The sequence below is a fragment of the Plasmodium falciparum genome (genome assembly GCF_000002765.6).
Source record: "Plasmodium falciparum 3D7 genome assembly, chromosome: 11".
NCBI classification, from domain to species: domain Eukaryota; phylum Apicomplexa; class Aconoidasida; order Haemosporida; family Plasmodiidae; genus Plasmodium; species Plasmodium falciparum.
In genome coordinates, this window is record NC_037282.1 from 545,001 (window position 1) to 561,931 (window position 16,931).

The window sequence follows — 16,931 nt, forward strand, 5'->3', positions numbered from 1 at the left end:
TAATCGTTTTATAAATGTACAAAATTGTTATGTTATTTTTTTCTTCTTCTTTTTTTGTTAATATATATATATATATATATATATATATTATATATCTTTATATATTTTTATGATCTAATTATTGTATACAAATTATGTATATTTTATGTTAAAAAAATCATATTCCAAAAAAAAAAAAAAAAAAAAAAAAATAATAAAATAATAAAAGGTATTTATATGTATTATATATTAATAATTTATTATATAAATAAATAAATATGAATACTTATATGTAGTTATATTTTTATAAATACATAGTTTTAAAAAAAGAGTACAACGCAAACATTTGGACTTAAAAAATTTCCGACTTCTTTTTTTTTCATTTTCATAAAAGAAATATGTTATTATAATATAAAAATATATTACATAATGTATTATATTATATATATATGTATATATATAGATAATATATATATATAATATAGATATATATAAATATATTTTTTATATATTTACTTATAATTAATATTACGTTAAAATATTATATATATATATATATATATATATATATATATATATATATATAATATAGTATTTTTTATTTTAGAAATATTGTATTGAGCTTAAAATATAATGCAGTTATTATATATTTTATTTTATTTTTTTTATACTTATTATATATATATATATATACAATACTTAAAAATAATAATAATAAAATATATATATTACTATATAATATAATTATTTATTAAAAAATAGAAAAATATATAAATCTACAAAAAAAAATTATATCCATCAGTATATATAAATAAATATATTATATAATTATATATACATACATAAATATAATAATATATAAGAGAATTCATTTATATATTTATATTTATTATATATTTTTTTAAATACGTATTAAAATAATACGTTATTTGTATAAAATAAGAATAAAAATTATAATATATATATAAATATAGAGTTTTATATCATTTTTTTAGCCATAAAAAAAAAATCTATTTTATTTCAAGTATTTTATTAAAGAAAAAAATTATGTATATATATTATAATATATAACATATATAATAAAACATATAATAAAAATTAAGGTATTATTTATTTTAAATGTATTTGTATGTATATAATAATATATATATATATAAAATTATAATTTAATAAAAATAACATCATATTTTTTTTATATAATATATTTATATATAATTTTATATATAGTTAAACCAATAAATATTTTCATGTATAATATAATATAATATATAAATTATATTTTTATATATTATCATTTTTATTTTTATTTTTTTTTGTATAATTATACAAAAAAATTTATAATTCATAAAAAAGTATCTGAAATGATGAATAAATATATTAGATTATCTATTTAAATTTATAATATATATATATATATATATATATATATATAAAATAATATATTTTTTATATATAGATTAATTTTTTAAAACCCACAGAATAAAATATTACATATGAATTAATGGGGATTATTATTATTTTATTTATTTTTATTTTTTATAAAAAGAATATAATAAAAAATATTTATTATTATAAAAATATTATAATTATTTATATTATATTTATATATATTTATTATATAATATTTATTTTATAATTTAATTATTAATTTTATATATTTAGAAAAAAATTTAATAAATTCAAAAACGCAAAAAGAGGGAAAAAAAAAAAAAAAAAAAAAAAATAAATTCAGAATAATTAGGAAAAAATATTTTTTCTAACGTTTCTTACAAAAAAATGAAATGTTTCGTTCCTTTTCTTTTTTTATAAAATTGTATATATTTTATAATATAAATTTTTTTGTTACAATTTTTTATTAATGAAGTTTTTTGAACAAATTCTTTTTTTCTTCTTATTAAATATATGAAAATTTTTTTACAACCTGTTTTATTTTTGTTTATTCATTTTTTTTTTACCCTTTTATAGGATAATATTTTGTAATATATATATATATATATATATATATATATTATATAATAATAATATTTAAAAAATAGCAACGTGAATTACTTTTTAGTATTTTTTAGATATATAATTGTTATTATATATATATATATGAGAAAATTTTAAGTCTTATAATTATTCATATATTTGTTATATTTTCAAAAATTTTATTTCTCAAATAATTACAAAAAAAATAAAATAATATAATGAAATAATAAATAATTCAAATATATATATTTATACATATTTTATATCAAAGGAGAAATTCCATGTTATGTATATATATATATATATATATATATGTTGCATGGTTTTGTTGTATGTACAATTAATATGTTTGAAAAATGATTAAAAATAAAATATGTAAGAAAATATTATAAATATTTAAAAATAGAAGAAAAAAAAAAAAAAAAAAAAAAATCAATATTCAACTTGTGATATGGGTGTATAATTATAAAAATAATTAGATATATGAACATTTTTATTTTTTTTATGGTACCAATTAATATATGGTAAATTCCATCCTTCTAATTCGTCATCATAGTTTCTTCTATCTCTTAATGAATAATATCTACACATTCGGATATATTCAAATCTGGTTTTTTTAGCTTTCATTCTTGAAAATTGATAATAATGAATTTTTGATATTTTATAGTTCATAGCTTTTATTAAATTTATTTGTAATAACTTTTCTACTGTTAAATCAATTGTTCTAACATAATAATGATGGTATGATAAACATAACCAAACTAATTTTTTATCCTTTTCTAATATATCAAATAATATACCACCTTTAATTACATTTTGTATATGTGGAATTCTTAACTTTTTTAAATGATAAGATACTTTTTCATTAAAATTTTTTTCTTTAATTTTTCTTTCTCCTATATCATATATATACATTTCTTTTAATTTTCTTTTTACATTTTTTGGTAAATAATTATAAAAAAAAGGTTTTTTATATCGTAAATATGTTCTTATAATACATATCATTTCATGTATTTTTTTTTTGTTATAACACTCTTTTTCATCATTAAATATAATATCATTATCCTTTAAACTATCACACAATGTTACTAATAATTTCTCTATAATATAAAAGTTTAGGAAATTTTCATCATCCAAAACTATATAAGAATATAATAATTTGATACATTTTATTGGCGTTATATTTATTTTAAAAGAAATATTTTGAACTATCTCTGTATTCATCTTATAATTATCAATAGTACTACTAACGTTTTCTTTTTCTAGTTCTACAAATTTTGTTTTGTTCAAAGATGAAAAGAAGGAATTCATTTTTTCGTCATCTGATATATTATTATATATATATGTATGAATCTTCTTAAATAATTCATGGTCTATTCTTGAAAGTAAAGTTAAATAATAAAAAGTATCAACAATTATATCAGAATTCAAGTTAGATCCATATTTTATATAACTAATTATCGTATCTACTATTATATGATTTTTATAATTTTGATTGTATAATGTTTTTAATATTAACAAAACTTCTTTATCTTTCATTACAATAGATTTATTTTTATTATCTTGTACATATATTTTATTTAATATATTAAAAAGGATGAAAAACAACTCATCGTTTAATGCCATCACTTTATTATACACATTACAAATATTAAATATTAACTTACTATTCTTATAATTAATAGAATCAATCTTTTTACATAAATCTATTAATTTATCACTCAATATGGATATCATATTATAATCTCGAATATTCTTATAATAAAAGGATGTAATATATATAAGTATATTGTTTACTCTTTTCTCTATATTATCAATATTTATATTATCAGAAAGAATATCTTCTTTATAACAATCTTTTAAGTATCTATCTTCTTCATTATAATTTAAATACGAATGCAGATAATTATCCATTACATCTGTACTTACATATTTACTAATAACATTATACAAACTTTTTTCACATTTGAAAAAAGTGCTCCACGTATATCCTATATCGAACACATTTTCTTTTTCTCCTTTTGTTTTTTTTATGTCAAAATTTAAAGAGTTAGAAGTTATATCGTATTTATTCTTCAGATGATCAATAATTGATCTTGTTTTATCATCATATTCTTTTATATAATGGTTCTCTTCAACATTATTACAATTATTATTTTTACTATTAACATATATATTATTACTCTTATCATTCATATTACTTTTATCGGTGATTGAAAAATAGCATGTATGGTTACCTTTGAAGCCATACAGTAACCTCACATCCTTTAAATATTTCTTACTATAATTTAAGCACTCATAATTGAGCCATTTCGTCCAAATCTGCTTTGTATATAAATATAGCATTTTTATTTTAAAAGAATAATTATCTAATATCTATAATATTTATGAATGCACGATCATCCGTCATTTTATCTGAACAAAATTATTATATGTCAGGTTGAAGGAACTATACCAGAAAAATAAAATAAAAAATAAAATATATAAAAAATATATATATATATATATATATATATATATATATATATATTATTAAATTTTATATTTTTATTCCTGTGAATATATTTTTTTTTTTCTATGACGATCCTTTCTTTTTTTATTTTTAAATCTATCCTTATATAAAAAAAATTATGTGTGTCAATGTACACGATTTACATAATATATATATATATATACATTTATATTTATATGTTTGTTTTATTATTTCTTTATTTTTTGTTTTGTTTTGTAAAAATGATAAACTCTGCGTTACACTTAAATTCAATTCATAATATGTGAAAGTTCAAAAATTAAAAATTACCATCATGAGATAAATTCGGGAAATTCATATATTATATATATATATTATGAGATATATACTTTTACTCTTTTTTTTTTTTTTTTTTTTTTTTTTTTTTTCTTGAACTTATCCAAAAATGAATTGGGATGAAAAAAATTGCAAAAATAATTTTGATTTAAAAAAACAATTACATAACATATTTTTTATCTTAGGTTTAGTTATTCAGAATATACTTGTAGATAATAATTTCTTAGAATATGTTAATATAAATGATATATATAAAACATTATATCATATCTTCAAAACTAGATATTTAAATATACTTAATACACATTTAGATGGCTCCCATACTGAGAAAAATGAAAATAATAGTCTCCTGCGTGATGATACAGATTCATTAAAAAAGGGAAATGATAATATAAGTCCCCTTATAAATGATGATCATATATCTGAACATATGAATGATCATATTATTGGTTCAAGGAAAAATAAATTATTATTATCTGGTGAAAACAATAAACCATTATCATATAATAATAAATCTACAAATTCAAATAATAACATGTCAGAAAATTATCATGAAACAGATAGTCCCGTTCAGAATATCACACCACTACATATTGAAAGCAACTTTTTTTATGAACAAATAAAATTAAAATTTGAAAATATTTTTTCCCATTCTCCTCAAAGAGAAAAATATAATAATTTAAATTTTATACAAATTCATAACTTAAAATGTCTTAAATATGCAATTACTGCTTGTATTTATTCACATATAAAAATATCTGGAAAAAGTATATGCTTAAGAAATATTTTAAATACCACGAATTTTTTTATATCCCTACTAATTAATAATAATAACTATTCTGATCATCACCATCATCATCATAAAAAAAAAAGAAGTAATGTTTATATAAATAGCTTAAAGGATACGGTTCATAATATTAATACATATGAACCTATTATTAAAGAAAATATTTATCAAGAAAAAGAAGAAAGTTTAAAAATGGAAAGGATTGCTTTATTTACATCTTCATTTAAACTATCCAATAATATTATGAAATATTCCTTACTATATGAATTAATGTTTATAACTAGATCACCATATATTATAAATAAATTTCTATTATCGGTATTCAATGATGTGTTGTGTATACCAAATATAAACAATAAATATGATGATACCGTTATTGTATTTTCATGTATCCTATTTGTTAACCATTTTTTTTATCATATTAATCAGAAGTCGAAAGAGACAAAAAATAATTCATGGAAAGATAAAAATAAAATTTTATACATAAACCAAGTTCAAAAAATTATCAAACTCTTTCTTCTCTTATGCCCACATAATCAAATTGAACAGATGGATAATATACGTCGATTTACCAAAAAAATTGTACAAATGTATTCTCACATGTATTAGTTATAACAACATAAAATATAAACATTATATATATTATATATATATATATATATAATATATATTAGAAGAAAAGGATAAATATATTCTTATGTGAAAAAAAAAAAAAATGTCTTTAACATTTGAATTAAATATGAACACATCTTTTTTTTATCATTGCTGTTAATGTAATATTCAGACTATATTATATTATATTATATTTATATTTATATATCTTTGTTTATTATTTATTAAATTGTTTATTTTATTATATTTTTTTTGAGTATATATTGTTTGTTTTTAATATATTTAATAGTGGAACAAGAATATTGTTACCACATTTTATTTTATTTTATTTTATTATATTTTGTTTTGTTTTATTTTATTTTATTTTATTTTATTTTCATTTTATTTTTTTTTTTTTTTTGTCATATAATATACTTTAATTTTTTGTTACAATATTTAATTTATATTAATTAAAATAGACATGATAGAACATATAATAAAATGAATGCTGTTAATTTATAGTGTTTTATATTTTTTTATATAATTTTTTTTTTCTTCTTCTTCTTCTTTTTTTTATGTTATATATAAATTTTTTATTATGAAAAAATCAATTACCATATATAATCTTTGTTTTATTAACTTAATTTTTTTTCTTTTATGAAAAGATATATGTATTTTTAAGTAGAACATGATATGTATTATATTTTACAAAATATACATATATAGCCTATACATTTGTTTATATATTAAATGTTATATGGTACATATAAATTTTGAACACTTTAATTATTAAGTACAAATATATTATATAGGATGACATAATGTGTGTAGTACATATATCGTTATTTGAAGGTTCATCAGATATATATATTTTTCCCCTTATAAAAATAATATATTATAATGTTATATATTATAATGTAATATATTATAATGTAATATATTATAATATAATTCAGAAATTACCTTATATAAAATAATTAAGTATATATACATATGTATATATATATATATATATATATATATATATATATATATATATATATATATATTTATTTATTTATTTATTTGTATGTACATTTTATTTTTTTATTTTTCGACTCATAAATTTCATCCATGCTCTCATAATGAACAAATTAAATTTTGAGAAAAAAAAAAAAAATGGGAATACTAGTGAATGTGAAAAAAGCCAAGATTCTGATGATGAAATAATGGTCGTTAATAGAAAAATAAAATCCAAAATTTACCTAACTCCAGATAAAAAAAAAAAAAATGAGGTTAAAAATAACCATGAAGTAAAGAAAATGTATACTAATAACACATTTCAATCGAATGATAATATGCATAGTAAAGGTACAAACATTCGATCAATAAAAAATCTGTCTTCTATTCATGTTCATAATAAAGACTATAAATTAAATAAAAATGTAACTTCAATTATTATGGACCAAAAAGATAAAAACGATATTAATAGGTCAAGTAAAAAAAAACATGAGAATAAAACAGCTTTTGAAAGTATCATGAAAAAAGGAATAAATACATTAGAGAGTAATGAGAAAAAAGTAGATATATATGAACAAAATGTAGAAACAAAAGAAAATGAATCAAGTAATAATGAAATATATATTTCTGATGATATAAAAAAGGAAGTACACAAAAATAATCATAATAATAATTATTCAAGGGATGATAATATTAACCAAAATAAAAGTAATAATAATAAAAATTATTATACTTCATATGGTGAAATAATACATGATGAAAATGTTAAGTGTGGACAAAATAATAACACCAAAGATGTAAATGAACAAAAAAAAAAAAATTTCTATTATAATTCTGAAACAAATAAAGACGATTCTTATACATTAAATCATAATATATCCACGATAAAAGACAACAACTATATAAATACACAAAGCTCTTCTCTTATAAAATTTGATGATTTTGCCCTTGAAGAAATAAATAAAGAATTAGAAAAGCTTATTGAAGAAGAAAATGATATACAAGAAAAATTAATTTATTTGACGGATAAAGAATTAGATATAACAATAAAATTAAAAAATATAAAGCACAAGAAAAATATACAAGAAATAGAAAATAAAAAGAAGGAATATCAAGGTGAATATCTAACATAAAATAAACAAACCAAATCATAATACTGAAAATATTTTAAAAAAAAGAAAAAAAACAAACTACAAAATTTCGTACGCATATATTTCAAGTACATTTGTTTTATGTGGTTGTACACAAATACAATTTAAAATAAAAAAGGGCACCAGATATGCTAAATATATTGATAGCACAAGGGTAATATATATATATTACAATTTAAACAAAATATAAGGAAGAAGAAAAAAAAAAAAAAAAAAAAATATGAAAATATAATTAAAATAAATATATATATATATATGATACAAAAGGAATATTTATAAACACATAATTCATTTATAAAGAATAAAATACACAAATAAGAATAATTATATAATTTGTTTTTTTTTTTTTAAATGTCATAATTAATTTTCTTTATCATCATCTTTGTTATTTTATTTATATTTATAAAAAAGGAGAAAAAAAATTTTTTTTTTTTTTTTAAAACACATATTTCCATAGGAGAAATATATATTTACACGTATATTATACATATATTTATTTATATATATTAATCTGAAAAAAAATATATGCGTGGAAATATATATATATATATAATATATATATATATATATATATTATATTATATTATATAGTACTTATATAGTTTTTATGATATTCTTTTTTTTTTTAAATATTTATAAATATATATGTATATTTTAGCGATTTAAAAAAAATTAATTTTTTTTTTTTTTCTTTCTTAAAATCTATAAATAACGAATTATTAATTTTTCTATTTTGAAACTTTTAAACAGTTTTATTATTTTAAATGAATTATAATATAATTATATAATATATTATATATATATATAAATTAATATAATATAATATAAAATAATATTATAATATATATTATATTATTTTATTTTTATTTTTGAAAATATGCCATGTTTAAAAAAATTCATTATATTATATATTATTAAATAATAGTAAATATATATTATAACAATGTAATGTTTATGTATTATAAGTATATTATATAATTATATTTTTATTTTCACAAGTTAAGATGTAAGGTAATTGTATATATTATACCATAATAATAATATTTTTAAAATATGCATATTATATTACTTTTAATTAATTAGGGGTATTATATGTATATATTATAAATATAAAAATATATATATATAAATATATTTATATTTACTAAAATCAAAGGAGATATAATATTTTCATAGATAACTTGTCAATTATTAAAAACATAGGAACATAATTAACATTTAAAGTAATTTAATAGTTTCTAGACAAATAAAAAAGAAAAGAAAAAAAAAATGAGAACAGAAGAAAATGCATTTAACTATATTATCATAAAGAACAAAAAGAAATATACTTATATAAAACAAAAGACAGCATATAAAGAAGTAAAATAAAAGAATATATATTTTTTTATATTATGTAGAAACATAAAAATTTATAATGAGATATGATATAAAAATAATTTACAACATATTATATGTATATATATATATATATATATATAAACATTTACATATTTTATTTATTTATTATTATATATATATATATATATTTATATTTTTTTTTTTTTTGTGCAAGCATAAAAAATAAAAAAAATGTAGTTACATTTTAATTTTATGTATAAATAGAAAAAAATGAAAGGTAAATATTTATGCTCTTATTAAGCACAAGTAATAATTTTAAAAAAGTAATGCCTACGAGAAAATAATGACATATATATTTGATGATATTCATAGGAAATATAAATATATATATATATATATATATATAATATGTATATATGTTCAATATGTACATATATATAAGTGTATGCATATCTACCTTCATCCAATGATTTTTTCAGTATTAGTTTTATCATTTTTAGTTTAAAAATCTATAGTGTTAAATATGAATTAATTATTATTGAATATTTTTCACAAATTTATTATCTTGTTAAATTTATACATTTATATATATATATATATATATATATATATATATATACATAAACAAATTTTTTTTTATATGTATTTTTTTTTTTCTTTTCTTTTTTATCTTAAAGTAAGGTAATTAATATTGTCCTTATAGACAATTTACAATTAATAGAATGGTTATTAAATAAAAATTCGTATTAAGTAGGAACAGGAAACAAAACTAAAACAACAACACATATATATATATATATATATATATCTATCTATTATATATATATATATATATATAATATATATACATACATACACATATATTTGTATTTATATAATATCCTTTCAATTATGTCCAAAGATAAGAGAAACTCGTTTGCATCCAATTCTTTTGATTCTAGCAACGACGAAAAAAAATCTAAGAATGGAAATAAAATTTATAAATCAAAACATGAAGAGAATAGTCCTGATGGTGATTCATATAAAATAAATAATAACGAAAAAGAGAAAAGTAAAGAAAAATTAAAAAAAGATCAAAAGAAAAAATCTAAAGAAATTTATAATTCATTTAATTCTCCTAATTCTACTAGTAGCGATTCGGATGGAAATGGATTACATCTAAATTTTTCCAACGCATCAAGTAATATTTTTAATATATATGCTATATGTAAATATCCGTATTATATATGTAGCATGTATATCTTTTTTAAAAAAAAGATAATAAATATATATATATATATATATATATATTTGGTTTATTATGTAGGTTCGAGTAGTGAAAACGGATTTAAGATACTACGAACACAAGAAAATGAGGATAAACTTCTAGAAGAAAGAAGAAGAAAAAGAGAAGCATTAAAAGAAAAATTAAAAAACATGGTTAAGGAAAATGAACAAAATAATGATGCGAATGAAATACTACAGAATGATCAGATAAATAAAGATTATAACAATGAAACTTTTTTGTTAAGTGAAAATAAAAATGATAATGATATAATAACAAATGAAATACCATCTAATCCATCATATATCGACCAAAAGTAAATGAAAATAGGACATATCAATATATATGTATATATATATATATATATATATATATATATATGTGTTTACTTATTTATTTATTTACTTATATATTTTTTTATGTTTATTTTATTTTTATCAGTGATGCGGCCTGCATTTTCGCACCCAACAATGATGTTATTGAAGATACGTGCTCATCACTCTCATCAGATCATGAAATTATAGAAGAAAAACAAAATAAAGAAAAACCAGAAGCAGTAAAAGAGTGTAGTGATTTGTATAATGATTTAAAAAAAAAAATTGATGAAGAAAAGGCCAAAATTAGGTCATTTATAATCAAACAGAAAGAATTACATGAAAGATTAAAAATGGTAAAAAAAAAAAAAAAAAATTTCATTTTAAATATATATTAAAGTAATTATTATATATACATAATATGTGTATTCTTATTTTTATTTGTAGAATGTGGATGATAGTTTATATGTGAATAAAAGTAAGGGAAATGCAGATACACATAATAATTTAACTAATAAGAAGAGTCCTCTTGAAAATGAAGAAGATGAAATGCAAGAAGAATACGATGAGGATAATGATGATTTTGATATGTTTTCCTGTGTACAAGCAAATAAAAAAAGAAAAGTTGAAAAAGTACATATAACTGATTATTACACAACAGGAAATAATGCAAATTTGTCAGATAATTGGAATGACTCAGAGGGATATTACAAGGTTAATAAAATATATATGTATTTTATAAATGTTTTTAAAAATATATCTATATATAACAATATGCTTATGTAAATATAATATATATATATATATATATATATATATATATATATATATATGTATATTTTTTTTTTTTTTTTTTTGAAGGCTATGGTTGGCGAGGTTATTGATAAAAGATACAGTGTTGTGTGTGAACTGGTTGGGAAAGGTGTTTTTTCAAATGTATTAAAGTGTTATGATATGGTAAATAAAATTCCTGTAGCTGTAAAAGTTATTAGAGATAATGATATGATGAAAAAGGCTGCAGAAAAAGAAATATCTATTTTGAAGAAGTTAAATCAATATGATAAGGACAATAAAAGGCACATCATTCGTTTATTAAGTAGTATAAAATATAAAAATCATTTATGTTTAGTATTTGAGTGGATGTGGGGTAACTTAAGAATAGCACTGAAAAAGTAAGAAAAAAATAAAATCAAATGATAATATGTATGAGAAAATGGTTTCCACATTTTATATTAAAAACGAGATATTATATATATATATCTATCTTTTTTTTTTTGTTTTGAAAGGTATGGAAATGGACATGGACTAAACGCAACAGCCGTTCATTGTTACACAAAACAATTATTTATAGCCCTAAGACATATGAGAAAATGTCGAATAATGCATGCTGATCGTAAGTACACATTTATAGTGCAAAAAAATAAAAAATAAAAAATTATATTTAAAGTGTGACATAGCTGAATATATATATACATATATATTTTTTTTTTTTTTTATAGTAAAACCGGATAATATTCTTATTAATGAAAAATTTAACGCCTTAAAAGTTTGCGATTTAGGAAGTGCAAGTGATATATCAGAAAATGAAATTACGTCATATTTAGTTAGTAGATTTTATAGAGCACCTGAAATTATTTTGGGTTTTCGATACGACGCTCAGATTGATGTATGGTCAGCTGCTGCAACTGTTTTTGAATTAGCAACGGGTAAAATCTTGTTTCCGGTAAGATGATAAAAATTATTGAGAACATTTAAATTATTAATGTTGAATGTTATGAATAAAATTTAATATGTTAATACATATAATAAAATATCTGTATATATATATATATATATATATATATATATATGTTATACATATTTTTATTTATTTTAGGGTAAATCAAATAATCATATGATAAAACTGATGATGGAATATAAGGGCAAATTTTCACATAAAATGATAAAAGGTGGGCAATTTTATTCTCAACATTTTAATGAAAATTTAGATTTTCTTTATGTGGATAGAGATCATTATTCCAAAAAAGAAGTTGTTAGAGTTATATCTGATTTGAGACCTACGAAAAATATAACATGTGATTTATTGGAGCATCAATATTGGTTGAAGGGTGAGTAAAAAGATAAAAAAATCAAAAAAAGAACATAAAAATATTATACACAAAAATTATATATATGTGCATATATTTGTAATATATTTTATATGTCACTGTGATATTTTAATTATGACATAAACTATGTTGTTTATCAAGTTGGCATAAAATGGTAATATATATATATATATATTTTTTTTTTACTTTTTAGGAAATAGCCCTAAAATGCAATTTTTGAAAAAAAAAATAAAACAACTAGGAGATTTATTAGAGAAATGTTTAATTCTAGATCCATCTAAACGATATACTCCAGATCAAGCTTTACAACATCCTTATTTAAGAGAATCTATTCATTTTTCAAAATCTCAAAATGAATAAGAAAGGAGGAAATAAAAGGACTTCTTTTTTTATATATTTAATTATCATGTAATTGAACTATAATATGTATGTATAAATAAATATTTGAATATATATATATATATAAATGTATGAATATACGTATAAATAAATCCATACATTTTGTGATTTTTTTTTTTTTTTATTATTTTTTCTACATATATATATATATATATGCATAGTTGTATGTGCATAATTTTATAAACCTATTTGCACCTTGTTATTTTTTAACATTTATTATTTGTATTTTATATTTCTTAATTTTTTTGTTGAAAGAACATCAATTATGCTACATGGATTTTTTTTTTGAAATGATATTTCATAAATTGTACAGATTAATGGAAATTCGGTTTTCAATTGATGATACTCCAAAACATCGTATACTTCTTTTGTTGTATCAATCCCCTGTGGTAATATTAATAAGGAATATATAATAAAAATACAAGAAAAAAAAAAAAAAAAAAATTATATATAAATTTTTATGAGATTTTTTATATATATTATACCTGAAGTTTTTGTCCATTCAATAATTCCGCTTCTATTAATTCCCATGAATCTCTCCCTTTTCTCTTTGCAAATTCTTTTGCACACTTAAAATTTCTTCCTCCCAAACATGTGGTTATAAGATCCGCTAGTCCACAACTATCTAAAAAGGTTTCCTGAATGAACAAATAAATAGGCATATACATTTATATGTATATATTTATATATATATATATATGTGTATTTATTTATTTGTTTATTAATTCATTTAATATAATTACTTATTTATATATTTATATCTATTGTTTGATATGCTAATATGTATATCATTTATCATGTTATATAATTTTTTCTTTTCATGGATCCGTTTCTTACATCCAAAACGTTAGGAAAAAACATTTTAGCAAATTTTTTCATCTCTTCTAAACCAATTCGAATAATAGCCGATTTTGTATTATAGCTAGCTGTTAATCCATCTATAAATCCAACCCCTAAGGCTATAACATTTTTTAGAGCTCCACATATCTACTTCAAAGAAATATATATATATATATATATATTGATTTATTTATTTTATAAATTATTTTTTAAAATGAAAAGTGTTATAAAATGATTACTTCTACTCCTGGTTTATCTTGTATGCAATTAACTTTAAAATACGTTCTATCAAATAGATTTTGCCATATGACCTCATTTCCTTTTTTTTCAAAACCTATAGTACTTTCACTAAAGTGTTCACGAGATAATTCCTACGATTTTATAGAAATGTATACATATATATATATATATATATATATATATTTTATTTTTGAAGAAAATATAAATTTTATTGAAAAATTATGTCTTTACAAAATGAATATATATCAAAAAGTATACACTTCATAAAAACACTTCTTCAGATATGTATTTTTAATTTTATTACTTCTGCTATGTTTGATCCTGACAAAGCCAAACATTCAATATCCAATTTTTTTTCTATAATATCTGATAGTAGTTGAGGTTTTGATCTTACCATTTTAATACCTTTTATTAGACTAATGGCTCTTGCGTTTTTCTTAAGATTATTATTTTGTACAATTTCATCAAGTACATTCTATGAAAATAAGACAGGAAGAAATATAATATTTATATATTTATACATGTTTACATATTATTTTATTTTAGTTTATTTTTCTGTATTACATCCAAGTATTGGTGTGGTAATACAAATATTAACAAATCTGCATCATCAATAACTTCCTTCAAGTTTGAAATGGCTAGAATATTTTCAGGAATTTTCATTCCTTTCATATATTTTATGTTTTCTTTCTTTTTATTGATAATATCAGATAGTTTTTCTTCCTCCACAATTTCTTCTTTAACATACATTTTAACCTAAATCACAAAAGATGTATAAATATATATATATATATATATATATATATTAATATATGTATATTTGCATATATTTTAATTGACTTGGATAATTCTGATATTATATTTTTAAAAATCATTTTTTTTTTTTATGTCTTATTTCTTTAAGCTTACAATTGGATGAAATATTTTTAACTTTTGAGCGTTCATTCCAATAATTTTTGAAACGACTGTTCCCCAATTCCCACTACCAATAATAGATACCTTTTATATAATAAATAGAAGAAAGAAAGTAGAAATGTGTATAAATAAATATATACATATATATATATATATATATATATATATATATATAATGTATATATTTTTTAATTATATTACCTTTAATGGTACATTACTTTGAGGATTTCTTATCAGAGAATATTTATTTCCTACATTAATCTGATTTACAGAAAAACATGTAATTGCTTGAAATATAAGGTAGAAATATAAAATGAAAAATTTCAACATTTTATTTATTCCTACTTTTTTATTTATTTATTTAATATTTACATATATATATATATATAAATATATATATATATGTATATGATCCTTAATAAATATGATATATTTTTAATTATCAAAATAATAAAAAGAAAATCTACATAAATAATTCAAATAATGAAATATATTTTTTTTTTTTTTTTTTTTTATAAGCATACACCATAATTATAGTCCTTTTTAAAAAGAAGTATGTGATTATTTAATTAAAATTTAATTATTATAAAAGAAAAAAAAAGAAATACATATATGTCATAAAAAATATAACCGTTTGAATGTTGTATGATATATATGTATTTTATTAAAATGTGTTGTTTTTTTTTTTGTTTTTTTAATTCCTGTGCATATGAAAAAAAATATCTTTTTATAAATACATAAAAAAATAAAAAAATAAAAAAATAAAAAAATAAAAAAATAAAAAATTAAAAAAACATGTATTTATTATTGTATTATTTAATTTTAGTGTTGTATTTTTTTTTTCATTTATTATGTTTAATTTTTTATATTTTATCCTTTTTGGTTGCTCGACAAGTGTTTACACAAAAAAAAAAAAAAAAAAAAAAAAAAAAAAAAAAAAAAAAAAAAAAAAATTTATATAAATAAAAAATAAAAGTGCATAGACACATAATCAAATATTTTGTTTATAAATGTTATGATATTATATCCTTCTTTTTTTGTTATTATTATTTATTTATTATTATTTTTTTTTTTTGTCATTTGTATGAAATATATATGTATATAATATTATTTCTTTTTATTAAACAGAAAAATTAATTGCACTTATTAATTATGGACAGAAAATAAATATTTCAAAAAAAAAAAAAAAAATATATATAAAAATTTTCTATTTATATCATATATATATA

General features: G+C 17.7%; 5 protein-coding genes and 1 non-coding gene across 6 annotated transcripts; 4 read left to right on the forward strand and 2 right to left on the reverse strand.

Moving 5' to 3' along the window:
* The first annotated feature begins 1,631 nt into the window (after window positions 1-1,631).
* On the forward strand, window positions 1,632-1,979 carry PF3D7_1114300. The gene has a single exon (XR_002966644.1). It is a non-coding gene; the product is annotated as an uncharacterized ncRNA (non-coding RNA).
* A 403-nt stretch (window positions 1,980-2,382) lies between these two features.
* Window positions 2,383-4,296, reverse strand: PF3D7_1114400 (RAP protein, putative; the record flags this gene model as incomplete). Its single annotated transcript, XM_001347788.1, has 1 exon — window positions 2,383-4,296. The coding sequence occupies one exon, from the start codon at window positions 4,294-4,296 to the stop codon at window positions 2,383-2,385; it is 1,914 nt and encodes a 637-aa protein (XP_001347824.1).
* A 569-nt stretch (window positions 4,297-4,865) lies between these two features.
* On the forward strand, window positions 4,866-6,152 carry PF3D7_1114500 (conserved Plasmodium protein, unknown function; the record flags this gene model as incomplete). Its single annotated transcript, XM_001347789.1, has 1 exon — window positions 4,866-6,152. One exon carries the CDS (start codon window positions 4,866-4,868, stop codon window positions 6,150-6,152), a length of 1,287 nt encoding a protein of 428 aa, XP_001347825.1.
* Window positions 6,153-7,258: 1,106 nt separating this feature from the next.
* On the forward strand, window positions 7,259-8,266 carry PF3D7_1114600 (conserved Plasmodium protein, unknown function; the record flags this gene model as incomplete). Its single annotated transcript, XM_001347790.1, has 1 exon — window positions 7,259-8,266. One exon carries the CDS (start codon window positions 7,259-7,261, stop codon window positions 8,264-8,266), a length of 1,008 nt encoding a protein of 335 aa, XP_001347826.1.
* Window positions 8,267-10,513: 2,247 nt separating this feature from the next.
* Window positions 10,514-13,668, forward strand: PF3D7_1114700 (serine/threonine protein kinase, putative; the record flags this gene model as incomplete). The annotated part of the gene is made up of 9 exons (XM_001347791.2): window positions 10,514-10,802; window positions 10,929-11,202; window positions 11,328-11,556; window positions 11,648-11,914; window positions 12,062-12,372; window positions 12,487-12,593; window positions 12,700-12,923; window positions 13,077-13,308; window positions 13,502-13,668. The coding sequence occupies 9 exons, from the start codon at window positions 10,514-10,516 to the stop codon at window positions 13,666-13,668; spliced, it is 2,100 nt and encodes a 699-aa protein (XP_001347827.2).
* A 255-nt stretch (window positions 13,669-13,923) lies between these two features.
* PF3D7_1114800 (glycerol-3-phosphate dehydrogenase, putative) lies at window positions 13,924-16,032 on the reverse strand (the record flags this gene model as incomplete). Its single annotated transcript, XM_001347792.2, has 8 exons — window positions 13,924-14,091; window positions 14,193-14,345; window positions 14,545-14,694; window positions 14,787-14,918; window positions 15,092-15,262; window positions 15,352-15,543; window positions 15,697-15,786; window positions 15,904-16,032. 8 exons carry the CDS (start codon window positions 16,030-16,032, stop codon window positions 13,924-13,926), a joined length of 1,185 nt encoding a protein of 394 aa, XP_001347828.2.
* Between the last annotated feature and the right edge of the window lie 899 nt (window positions 16,033-16,931).